The 13,316-nt window shown below is 47.5% G+C and overlaps 1 protein-coding gene across 1 annotated transcript in view; it reads right to left on the bottom strand.

Annotated features, from left to right (window-relative positions):
- ARHGEF18 (Rho/Rac guanine nucleotide exchange factor 18) overlaps positions 1 to 13,316 on the bottom strand; it is a 116,488-nt gene that overhangs the window by 78,339 nt on the left and 24,833 nt on the right. The window contains exon 2 of the mRNA XM_012556131.2: positions 11,061 to 11,197. Coding sequence (XP_012411585.2) covers positions 11,061 to 11,197 — 137 coding nt within the window. The remainder of the gene's footprint in view (positions 1 to 11,060; positions 11,198 to 13,316) is intronic.

Here is a 13,316-nt window from a genome sequence, read left to right as displayed (position 1 = left end):
TGTGTGTGTGTGTGTGTGTGTGTGTGTGTGTGTGTGTGTTTTAATTATATAAGACCAAAGGTCAATGGCTATTTTAAATCATAGATGAGAAGATTGGAGGGGCAGACAGGTGAAGTAAATGGAAGTGAAGCAACTACAACAGAAGTAACAAGAATGTTGACACAATGTGAAGAATGTAACCAATGTCACTGATCATTATGTCTAGAAACTGTGGAATGTGAGTGGGTTTTGCTGTGTATATTTTCTCCAAAAACAAAAAACAGAGCCAAAAACCCTATGGGGCACAATTCTACTCTGACACATACGGGTTTGCCATGAGTTGGAGTTGACTTGCTGGCAACTGGGCTGGCTATAGGACTGTACAACACAAGGAGTGAACCCTAATGTAAATGATGATCTTTGTTGTTATTGTCAAATACCGTCAAGTCAGCTCCAGCCCATAGCTACCCCATATGTACAACAGAAAGAAACACTGCCTGGTCCTGTGCCATCCTCACAATTGTTGCTATGTTTGAGTCCATTGCTGCAGCCACTGTGTCACTACATCTCATTGAAGGCTTCCTCTCTTTCGCTGACCCTCTACTTTACCAAGCATGATGGCCTTCTCCAGGGACTAGTCCCTCCTGATAACACGTCCAAAGTACATGAGACGAAGTCTTGCCATTCTTGCTTCTAAGGAGCATTCTGGTTGTACTTCTTCCATGATAGATTATGATCTTTAGTTACTAATAATGTATCAGGAATTGTTCATCAACTGTAACAAATATTCTACACGCATGCAAGACATTAACAGGAGAAACTGTGTGCAGGGGGGAGAGGGGATATGGGAACTCCGTGCTTTCTGCCCCATTTTTCTGAAAGCCTAACACTGCTTTAAAAAATAAAAATAAAGTCTATAATAGGAACAAAATGAAAAAAAAGCAAGAAAATCCATGATAAACCAATTACCAAATTTTAAACAATGATAAGATCAGCCCCACACTTTGAAGACGCACCTGTTCTCCTCACCCTAGTCCCAGCTCTGTCCCCTCCCACTGGAGTGCAGTCTAGCTCATTAGTCTCCTTCAATACCTTCCCCTTCCTGACAAGTAAAAGCCCAAGCTCCTTGTTGCTGATGTTGTTAGCTACCGGCAAGTCAGCCCCCAACTCATGGCGACCCCGTGCACCATGGAACAGACACTGCCCAGTCTTGCACCATCCCCATAATCAGCTGTGATCCACAGGGTTTTCATTGGCTGATTTTTGGAAGTCAATTGCCAGGCCTTTCTTCCTAGTCTGTCTTAGTCTGGAAGCTCTGCTAAAACCTGTCCAGCATCCTAGCAACACTCAAGTCGCCACAAACAGACAGGTGGTGGCTGCCTGTGAGGTGCACTGGCTGGGAATTGAACCTGGGGCTTCCGCAGGGAAGGCTAGAATTCTACCACTGGACCACCACTGCCTCTTTGCTGTTAGGTGCTGTTGAATAGTTTCTGACTCATAGCAACCCTATGTACAACAGAATGAAACACTGCCCGGTCCTGTGCTATCCTTGCAATCGCTGTTATGCCTCCTTAGCGCGGGACAAAAGTCTCCAAGGTCTGCCACCTTCTGCCTCCGGCCCCTCTGCAGCCCCCTCCCACACCCACCCAGGATGCAGCAATGTGTGGGGCACTGGGAGACACTGAAGACCCACAGAGGTGGGCGATTCTGAACAACTGCCCTCAGAGCACCCACAATAGAGCGCCCGAACGAAACGCGCATTACCCTTAATCCTACAGCAGCTCCACCAGAGGGCGCTGCTATCCCACTTTGCAGATCAAGAGACCAGGGCTCAGGGAGGAAGGAAAAAATCCTCGCCCTGGGCCGCCCAGCCAATGAATGCCAGAGTGAGACTCAAATTCAGGCCGTCGGAATCTAAACCCTCTTTTCTGTCTCCACTTTTCTGCTCCTCTCTCTCTCTATTTTCTTTGCCCTCTGTTTTTTCTCTTTCTTTTCTCTCTCCCTCGCCGTCATTATACTTGCCATTCTCTCCAGCTAGGGCACCTACCTTTACCTGAACTTGGAATATCTCTTTTCTCAGCCCACTCAGAGTCTGCCTCGTGAACTTCTATTCATCCTACAAAACCCAGCTTGGGCATGCCCTCCAGACTGCCTTGTTGACTTCATGAGGCTGGGTGAGGTGTGCCTTCTCTGGACTGTGAGGATCTGTGGGACAGGGACTGTCCCTTTCCAGGTCTTGGTGAGGACTGTGGATAGGTGGATAGGCCTCTCACATTGCTCCATGTGAGGCCAGTGCTGAGACCTCGCTCCAGGCATTTATATGATCCCAGGCGGCCCTCACTGGGCTGTCCCGATGGTGCCTGCAGCATGCTGCTTAGGGTACCTGGCCCCCATCATGAATTCTACAAGAGGCTCACAGGATACTATCCACAAATAAAATATAGGACACCCAGTTATATTCGAATTGCAGATAAAGAACAAATTTTTTTTTTAGCATAAGTATATCCCAAATATTGCAATATCTTAAATCCAAATGTGGCTGGTCCTCCTGTAATTTTATTGGTTAAATCTGGCAACCCTACCCTAGGACAGTTAAGCCAGGTATCTTAGTTCCCTAGCACTGCTATAACAGAAATACCATAAGGGGGTGGCTTTAAAGAACAGAAATTTATTTTCTCACAGTTTAGGGGGCTAGAAGTCCTAATTCAGGGCGCTGGCTCTAGGGGAAGGCTCTCTCTCTGTGTCAGCTCTAGGGGAAGGTCCTTGTCTCTTTTCAGCTTCTGTTCCTTGGTTCTTTGGAGATCTCCACGTGGTGTGTATCTTCCCCTCTATTTGAGCTTTCTTCTCTGCGCCTAATCTGCTCTTTTTCTATCTTAAAGGTAATTAGCTTAAGATACACCCTACGATGATATGACCTCATTAACATAACAAGGAAAGTCCTATTCCCAAATGGGATGACATCCACATGCGTAGGGGTTTAGGATTTACAACATGTATTTTTGGGAGATGCAGTTCAATCCATAACACCAGGCGTGGCTAGTCCACCAGGTGATGGGGGAACAGGGAGATGCTTGCAAAGCAGGGTTGGGGCATTTTAAAAGAAGTTTCCAATTTGACATGGAAAATACCCACCAGCCGAAAGCCAGGCCCTTGGTCGGCTGTGGATCTCGGCTGGAAGGAGCAGGGTGGCACGGTTCTCAGCTGTCTTGGGATGAGGCAGGATGAGCTAAGCTGGGTCTGGTCTTTTCTCTGTCCTCACCCTTCTTGATCTCTCTACAGCTTTTGACCTCTTGGACCCCTCCTTTCTTCTTTCTTTTTTTAATTGTAAAACTTGTCAGGAGAGATCAGTCCCTGGAGAATGATATCATGCTTGGTAAAGTAGAGGGTCAGCGAAAAGGAGGAAGACCCTCAAGGAGATGGACTGACACAGTGGCTGCAACAATGGGCTCAAACATAGCAACGATTGTCAGGATGGTGCAGGACCGGGCAGTGTTTCGTTCTGTTGTTGGTAGGGTCGCTGTGAGTTGGAACCGACTTGATAACACCTAACAACAACAATTGTAAAACTATATAAGGAGACCCTGGGTGGCAGAATGGTTAATGCGCTCAGCTGCTAACTGAAAGGTTGGAGGTTCTAGTCTACCCAGAGGCACCTTGGAAGAAAGTCCTGGCGATCTACTTCTAAAAAATCAGTCATGGAAAACCCCAAGGAGCACAGTTCTACTCTGACACGCGTGGGTCACCATGAGTTGGAATCTACTCTCCAGCAACTGGTTTGAAACTATATATAAGAAAACATTTGCCAACTCAACAAGTTTTCCAGGTCCAGTTCAGTGACGTTGATTACGTTCCTCATCACCACTATGCTTCCAAATGTTTCTACCACTGTTAGCAGAAACTCAGTGCCCCCCTAAACAATGTGTGTACCCATTAAACAATAACTCTCTTTCTCCCTCCCTCCCGCTAATAAACTTTGGTCTTTATATGTCCCCTTTGCCATTGAGTTGATTCTGACTCATGGTCACCCCACGTGTGTCAGAGCAGAACTGTGCTCCATAGGGTTTTCAATGGCTGATTTTTAGGAAGTAGATCACTAGGCCTTTCTTCCCAGGCACCTCTGGATGGACTTGAACTACCAGCCTTCCCATTAGCAGCTAAGTGCCTTAAACATTTGCACTACCCAGGCACTCCTTGGTCTCTATTTGTTTGCCTATTTCAGATAACTGAGATCATACAATATTTGTCCTTTTGTGACTGACTTATTTAGCTCAACATAATGTTTTCAAGGTTCATCTATGTGGTGGCACACATCAGGACTTCATTTCTCTTTATGGCTGAGTAATACTCCACTGCATGAATGGACCACATTGTGCTTCTCCCTTCTTCTGTTGATGCACACTTGGTTTGTTTTGGCTACTGTGAATAGTGCTGCAGTGAACATTGGTGTACGGCTTTCTGTTTGTGTTCCCGCTTTCAATATTCTTAGGATTGCCTTTCTTCTGGAATCTCTCCTTTGCCGCCATCATCCTTGTTTCCCTCCTACCTCTCTGGCTGGTCCTCCTCTGCCTCTTCTTCCTTCTCTTCCTCCCTCTGCCCTTTAAACACCAGGGTCCCTCGGGCTCCACCTGGGGCTTCTTCGCCCTGCCCCCGCCACACTCCTGAGCCCTCTCATCCGCTTCCCCAGTCTGTCTAAATACCTACAGTTCTGCCTCGGGCCAGTCCAGCTTTGCCCGGCTCTCCTGTGCAATGGTTTGGTTCTGATCTCCCGTCCTCCATCCCCCTCCTCCCCATCCAGGGTGCCTGGCCCACTGTCTGCTGACTCCAAGCTTCTCTGCCACTCCTGAAAAGGTTTCCTGCTATCTCTGGTTTTCATCCCCCACGTAAATATAAACACGTCAGGACAGCCTCTTGGCCTGGGCCAGTCCCCCGTCTCGCTCCTGCATCTGGCCTCCCTCACATGAGGCAGAGGTGGGAAGCAGGCCAGAGGTGGGGGCGGAGGGGGAGACCGGCAGCCTTGGCACAGGCTGTCCTAACTTTCCGCCAGCAGGTACACTGAGGTGGGGGAGGCCGGGGCCCTGTCCTTGGCTGTGCCTCCCCTCTTCCCACCCCGTAGCTCCTGTGTGAGAAAAGATGGGAGGATGCCCAGTGAGGGCTTTTCCAGGCATCTGACTGAGCACTGTACGTGGCTCTGACACGAGAGAGAGGATGCTATAAATCCAGGCTCCCGCTCCCTGTTCCCCAGGGGAGCATTGGAGTATGGGCTAAATGTCCCAGAATTCCCCGCTCCTGCATACGGTTCACTGCATGCCACTTTAGATGCGACATGGGTAAACTTTTTAAAAAATGTAAACAGTTATTTATCTTGATGTCCCTGAGGAAAAAAAGGCCCCTGGGTGGCACAAATGGTTTGTGCTGGCTGCTAACTGAAAGGTTGGTGGTTCGAACCACCCAGTGGCACTGTGGAAGAAAGGCCTGGCAATCTGCTTCCATACAGATTACAGCCAAGAAAACCCCAGTGGAGCACAGTTCTACTCTGTAATACATGGGGTCACCACGAGCAGGAACCGACTTGAGGATAATGAGTTTGGTTAATATTAGCAAAAAAAATCACACCAATCCCTGACTTTCAGCAAATTGTTTCTCTGCCTGCATTCCTTCATGTAAAAAAGTGAACCGATTTCAAACAAAACAGCAAGTAAAGAATAGGGCAGATGGTTCATGAATGCCTGCCTGGCAGAAAGATCTTACTGAAGGTCTGCAGCCCTGTGGTGGCTTTGATTAGCTGAGTGTGACTTCAGGCAAATTCCTAACCCTGTCTGAGCCTAATTTTCTCTTCTCTAAAATGAAAGCAATGCTACCTTTTTGTAAGATTGTGTGTGCAGGTAAAAGGAGATGATGTTGGGGCAATGTTGGCCTTGCAAGCCCTTGATAAGTAGAAAATGATATTGTTGTTTTTATATTTCACTAGGAGCCCTCGTGGAGCAGTGGTTAAGCACTCGGCTGCTAAACGAAAGGTTGGTGGTTCGAACCCACTGGCTGCTCCACAGGAAGAAGATGTGGCAGTCTGCTTCCGTAAAGATTACAGGCTAGGAAACCCCTCGGGGCAGTTCTACTCTGTCCTATAGGGTCACTATGAGTTGGAATTGACTTGATGGAATAGGTTTGATTTTTGTTTTTTTCTTGTATTTCAGTTCTGGGCAAGAGTCAGGGCCCTTCCTCTGAGCGAGTCAGTGATAGCCCTAGACTGAGTCACATAGCCCCTTGCCCTCATATCCGTGTTATTGTAGATGCCGAGTCGGCTGCCGACCGACAACAACCCCGCACACAACAGAACAAAACTCTGACTGGTCCTGTGCCATCCCCATAATCGGTTGTGGATAGGACCATTGTGATTCACAGAGTTTTTGCTGGCTGATTTTTGAATGTAGATCACCAGGCCTTTCTTCCTAGTCTGTCTTAGTCTAGAAGCTCCTCTGAAACCTGTTCAGCATCACAGCAACATGCAAGCCTCCACAGAGAGATGGGCGATGGCTGATCATGAGGTGTCTTGGCCAGGAATTGAACTCAGGGTTCACCCATGGAAGGCAAGAACTCTACCAGTGAATCACGAATGCCCCATCCTTACTCTCATCTAAAACCAAACTAAACCCATTGCTGTTGAGTCGATTCCGACTCATGGTGACCCCATGTGTTACAGAGTGGATCTGCTCCATAGGGTTTTCTGAGCTATAATCTTTATAGAAGCAGAGATCCAGGCCTTTCTTTTGTGGCACCGCTGGATGGATATGAACCACCAGCCTTTAGATTAACAGCCAAGTGCAAACAGTTTGCACCACCCAGGGACTTCCTTATCTTCATATAGCTAATTAATTGCAGAAGATGAACGATTAAACTCAGAAATTGTAATCAAGTATGATAAAATGTTCCAGGCAGTGTGCTGGGGAAATACTGAGGAGGGGGACAGCTAACATTGTTTAGGAGGTGTCCAAGAGGGCTTCCTAGAGGAAGTGCCAGTGAGTAGAAGGATGAGTAGGAGTTGGCTGGGCAGAGAACAAACGTGGAAACATTCCAGGCAAAAAAGAACAGTGTGCTGGAGGCTCCAGACTCGAGAGCTTATGGTGCCCTGGAGCAACTGGGAAACGCTCCTGATGGCTGGAGGTGTGGAGGGTGGAGGTGGAGACCAGATCTCCTTTGGGACCAGACCTACCAGGCCATGTAAAGACCTAATCTCTACATTTCCAACAGTGGTGGTAACCCATTGCCGTCGAGCCTATTTCGACTCATAGTGACCCTATAGGACAGAGTAGAACCACTCCATAGGGTTTCCAAGGAGCGGCTGGTGGATTCGAATTGCCGACCTCTTGATTAGCAGCCAGGCTCTTAACCACTGCACCACCAGGGCTCCATAGTGGTAGTAGGAACGGTAAAAATCCAAAACCAAACGCATTGTTGTCCAGTCGATTCCCACTCATGGCAATCCCACGTGTTGCAAGGTAGAACTGAACTCTATAACGTTTTCTTGGATGTGCGCTGGACTACTAACTGGAAGGTTGGCAGTTCGAACCCACCCAGAGGAGCCTTGGAAAAAAGACCTGGTGATCTGCTTCCGGAAGAGAACAGCCTTGAAAATCCTATGGAGCAGTTCTACTCTGACACACATGGGGTCACCATGAGTCAGAACTGATTCTACAGCAACTAAGAACAACAACAATCATTATGGAAACAGATCACCAGGACTTTCTTCCATGGTGCTGTTGGGTGAGTTCGAACTACCAACCTTTCGGTTGGCAGTCAAGCACAAACTGTTTTCCACACCAGGGTCTTGGCCGGGAGTGTAGGGGGCTGTGAGTAGAAATACTCAAGTTGCAGAGTGGAGACTGGCTTGGACAGGGGTAAGTGAAGGCTGGTTGACCAGCAAGGACACCACGGTAGCCTCCACTAGGACAGTGGCAGAAGGAGGGAGACATGTGGACAGACTGGAGGGCTTGGTGACTATGGGAGAGGGAGGGGGCGAGGATGATGCCCGAGTCTCTGGCTCTGGTGACCAAGCATATGATCATGGCAGGGATGCAGGGAGAAGGGCAGGTTTAGGGGGCAGAGACTCACCCGTACTCCCAGAGCCCTGTGTTTCTCCAAGGCCCTGGGAGTACAGGGTGGGTCTCTGCCCCCCAAATCTGCCCATCTCCCTGCATCCCTCATCAACTCATCTACCCCAATGAGGTCCAGACCCCTGGCAAGGCCCAGAACTGCACTTGAGTCCTAGTTCTACCTTCGTTTCCGTCGGAAGCTCCATGACACCTGGACCAATTCTTTCCCTGCTTGGGCCTCAGTACCCTCTTCTATAAAATGGCACACAAGTTCCTCAAACAGTTAAACATAGAACTACCATGTTGTCTTTGTTAGCCGCCATCGAGTCAGTCCCCAACTCATGGTGACCCCGTGTGTTACAGAGTAGAACTGCTCCTTAGAGTTTTCTTGGCTGTAATTTTTATGGGAGCAGTTCCTCAGGTCTTTCTTCCAAGGTGCCACTGGGTGGGTTTGAACCACCAACCTTTGGAAGTGCAGCCAACAGGAAACTGCTTGCACTACCCAGGCTCATAGAATTGCCATATGACCCAGCAATTCCGCTCCTAAGTATATACCCAAAAGGCTCAAAAGCAGAGACTCAGAGACTCATACATCAGTGTTCATTGCAGCATTATCCACAATAGCCGAAAGGTAGAAACAACCAAAGTGTCCATCAATAGATGAATGGATAAACAAAATACCATTTATCCACACAGTGGAATACTACTCAGCTGTGAAGAGAAATGATGTTCTGATAAATACCATAACATGGATGAACCTTGAAAACATCATGCTGAGTGAAACAAGTCAGATACAAAAAGAAAAATGTTGTATTACTCCACTTAAACAAAATATCTAGAATAGGCATATACATAGAGAACAAAGTAGATTAGTGGCTATCAGGGACTGGTAGTGCGGAGGATTGGCAGCTATTGCTTAAAAAAACGAGGAAAAAATTTTGGGGAAAAACATCTAGGTTGCAGTTACATTGAATCCACTTTCTGAAGGCATGATTCTGTAGTCACTGAGAAAATATGCGTAGTTGTTAGGTGCCATCGAGTCAATTCTGACTCACAGTGACCCTATGTACAACAGAACGAAACACTGCCGGGTCCTGCACCATCCTCACAATCGTTGTTATGCTTGAGCCCATTGTTGCAGCCACTGTGTCAATCCATCTCATTGAAGGTCTTCTTCTTTTTCGATGACCCCTACCTTACCAAGCATGATGCCCTTCTCCAGGGACTGATCCCTCCTGATAACATGTCCAAAGTATGTGAGATGTAGTCTCACCATCCTTGCTTCTAATGAGCATTCTGGTCTTACTTCTACTAAAACAGATTTGTTTGTTCTTTTGGTAGTCCATAGTATATTTGATATTCTTCGCCAACACCACAATTCAAAGGCTTTAATCCTTCTTTGATCCTCCTTATTCATTGGCCAGCTTTCGCATGCGTATGAGGCGATTGAAAACACCATGGCTTGGGTCAGGTGCACCTTAGTCTTCAAGGTGACATCTTTGCTTTTCAAAACTTTGAAGTGGTCTTTTGCAACAGATTTGCCCAATGCAATGCGTCTTTTGATTTCTTGGGCAAATATATCACTCATTAATTTGTGCTTATATGTTCCTATGGAGATAGCTCAATATATTTATAAAAAAAATGATCCACAGGATGCCCTTTATGGTTTAACCATAATGGATCCTCCTCCCTTAGTGTAGTGGACACTGTAATATGCCACTCAGATCCCCCTTCAATGAAGCACATGTTGCCACAGCTGCTGGGAGGGCTGTCTGCGCACGGCCATCAGCTGTCAGCCCCTTTCTGGGTAGTCACATGCAGCAAATGATTGACATGAAGTGACAAAGACTTGGGACCACTCTGAAGGGTTGCTCTAGCTCCAGAATGCCCTGTGTGGTTGCCAAGGCCATTGTCAGGACTGCACTGGAGCTCAACTTCTCCCTCTGCCCATTCCTGCTTCCTTCCCCTGCATCCTGCTTGCTAAACTCCATCTCAGAGTCTGCTTCCTGGGGTTCAACACTTGGTCTTCCTTGTCTCTGTCCCTGGTGGAGCTGGAGCTGAGCTGTGTTCACAAGGCTCCTCCTCAGCCCCTTCCCTCTCAGAACAGCCCTCCCTGATGGAGGGGGCCTCATCCCTCACCCCAGCAAGACCTTTCCCAGAAGCAGGCTGGAGGTCATCATGAGGACTTTTGCTGAGACCTCAGCCCCAGCATCAGCTACACGTCAAAAGACCTGACTTTAACCATGTCCCAACCCCATTCGGGGACCTTAAACTTTCAAGGTCTTCCCTTTGAGGCTGGAGCCTGGGGCCTGGCCTCATCCATGGGCTTCTGAGTCAAGTGCTTGGAAGAAGCATAGCTAGAGCAGAACAGTAAGGATGTGGGCTATGGAGTCAGACTGGGTTTGATTCCTGGCTCTGACACTATGGGAACTTAGGCAAATCATTCTGCCTTTTTGTGTTGCATTTGGTTTTAATTAGTCTTCCTTCCTTCCTTCCTTCCTTCTTCCCTCCGTCGCTCCCTCCCTCCTTCCCTTATCCTTTCTTTCTTCACTCTTTCATTCCCTTCCTTCTTTCCTTCTCTTTTCCTCCCATTCTTTTTCCTTACTCCTTTTCATCCATTCACCCATAATCCATCATCCATCCATCTGCCCACTCACCACCCACCCATTTACACACTCTTCTGTCTATTCATCCACTCATCCATCATCCACTCATCCATCCATCCACTCATCTATCCAACCCTCCGCCACCCACCCACTCATCCATCCGTCCATCCGTCCATCCATTTCTACCACCCATCCTCCTTCTCGTTTCAGAAAGGATTCCAGTTTCCTCATCTGTAAAAACAGGATAATAACTACTTTTCCAAATTTTTATGAGGGCTAATTGTGATAAAGTACATAAAGTGCTAGGTAAAATGCAGGTACTAAACAAATGGTACTCGCTGCCACTGTTGTCATCAGCTCTTGCGCATCTCAGCAGTCAGACACCTGCCTGCTCATCCCTCGTGGTGGAGAAGAAGTCCGAGTTCTCACGCCTCCAGTGTCCAGGGCAGGAACCACTGCTGCTGTTGGTGGCTGAGGCTGCAGCCCCAGAGTCAAAGGGCTGGACACATGGCTTGGAATCAGAGCCTGTGGAGAAAGGAAGGACAAGGTGTTAGGGGTAAGCTGGAAGGATCGAGGAGTCAGGGCCTGAGTTCTGTATCTGGTGCTGCTCTTCTTGGACTTTGGTTTTCTCAACTATAAAATGGGGTGGAAGGGGGAAAGATGGTCTCAATGATCTTTAAGCCAACATACATGCCACCGCTTCCCCACCCTGAGCCTGTGGCAGATATTTCTAGTTGATCACGAGGCTCTTTCCTGCTGGGCCATTTTCCCCCTTGGGATTCTTCCCAGCACACCATTTCTGGCAGTCATCATCAGTTGATGGGAGTTGGCTTATGAGATGAAATCTATTTATCATAGCTGCTTAGGAGAAAGCCCTCATTTGATAGATGGTGCTAATAGTCCATAGGACCAAAGGAAAGTTTCCAATGCCCACATTTGGGGAAAAGTCTCTAATGGTGAAACTTCAGGCTGCCTCCTCTCCCAGTATGTGGAATCTCCCTATCGACTTTGGGGCCTGAAGATCCCCAAATTCTGATGTCTTCTGGGCAGCATGGACTAGACGAGAGGCTTTGGGGTCAAGTAGAATATGTCTCTTCCTTCCTAAAATTTTATTTTTGTTGTTGAAAATGTACATAGCGAATGAAAAACGAATTCAACATTTTCTACATGTGCAATTCAGTGACACTGATTCTATTTTTCAACTTGTGCAAGGATTCTCACCCTCCTTTTCTGAGTTATTCCTCTACCATTAACATGATTCATTGACCCCTAAGGTTCTCATCTAAACTTTCGAGTTGCTGTCATCAATTTGATCCCATATTGATAGTTCTTTAAAAGAACACAATGCTCAAGGCAGACATTCTTTACTATTTAAGCTAAACTATGGTTCGGTTTAAAGGAAACTTCAGGGGATATTTTTTGATTAAGGTTTAAAGTGTATCTCAGGGCAATAGTTTTGGGGGTTCATCCAGCATCTATGACTAAAGAGTCTGAATTGGATGAGAATTTGAAACTCTGTTGTGCATTTTCCTCCTTTTGATCAGGATTCTTCTGTAGAATCTTTGATCAAAACATTTGGTAACGGTAGCCAGGCACTATCCAGTTCTTCTGGTCTCATGGCAAAGGAGACAGTTATTCATGGAGAGAATTAGTCTGTCATTCCATTTCCTCCTTCTGTTCCTGACTCTCCTTCTTCCTCTGTTGCTCCAGGTGAATAGAGACCGATTGTCGTACCTTGGATGGTCACTTGCAAGCTTTTAAGATCCCAGGAACTATGCAATGAACTAAGAGGTAGAACAGAAGCACTAAACACGTTATTAGGCTGATTAACTAAGATGCCAGACCTCCACTTACTGGTTGTGTGACTTTGGGGAAGGCAGCTCTCTGAGCCTCGGTTTCTTCATCTGGGAAGTGGATGTGATGATGCCCACCTTTGAGGGCTTTGTGAAGATGAAGCAAGGATCAAACATTAGTTCTGGGTCTGGTATATAGGAGATGCTTGACAAGTCTTGCCCACCTTCTTTGCCCTCTAGGTCTGGAGGGTGTCCTGGCTTACTCCCAGGGCTGGTGTTGACTGAAGTCCTTGCTGTGGGAGGAATGGGTGCCCTTTTCCTCCTCCCACTACCCTTACTCTGCAGCTAGAGCTCATCACCCCTGTCTGCTCAAATCTCTGCAGTGGCTCCCACCATAGTCAAGAAGAAGACCCAATTTCTTGGCCCAGTACTTGATGTTCGCCAAGATCTGCCTCCTGTGCCTTGCACCTGCCTGCAGGACCCTCTGCTTGAGATTCCCCATTCCTGATCTAGTGCTGCCTCCATGAAGACCTCACACTGCTCCCCCAGAAATTCCTGTCTACCCCCTACCTTCCAGAGGCCCTTGTGACTCTCCCAAGCATGCATTTTGTTCCCTAGGCATCTGGACTCCCTTCACCTCAGTCTATGACACCAAGATGGAGGCTCAGTCTATGACACCAGGATGGAGACTCAGTCTATGACATCAGGATGGGGTTCAGTCTATGACACCAGGATGGAGTTCAGTCTATGACACCAGGATGGAGGCCCAGTCTATGACACCAGGATGGAGTCTCAGTGTATGATACTAGGATGAAAGCTAAGTCTGTGACACCAGGATGGAGGCTCAGTCT

Source organism: Trichechus manatus, unplaced genomic scaffold (assembly GCF_000243295.1).
Source record: "Trichechus manatus latirostris isolate Lorelei unplaced genomic scaffold, TriManLat1.0 scaffold00057, whole genome shotgun sequence".
Taxonomy (NCBI): Eukaryota; Metazoa; Chordata; class Mammalia; order Sirenia; family Trichechidae; genus Trichechus; species Trichechus manatus.
The sequence above is the reverse complement of the archived record's forward strand: the minus strand, read 5'-3'. Positions and strand labels throughout refer to the sequence as shown.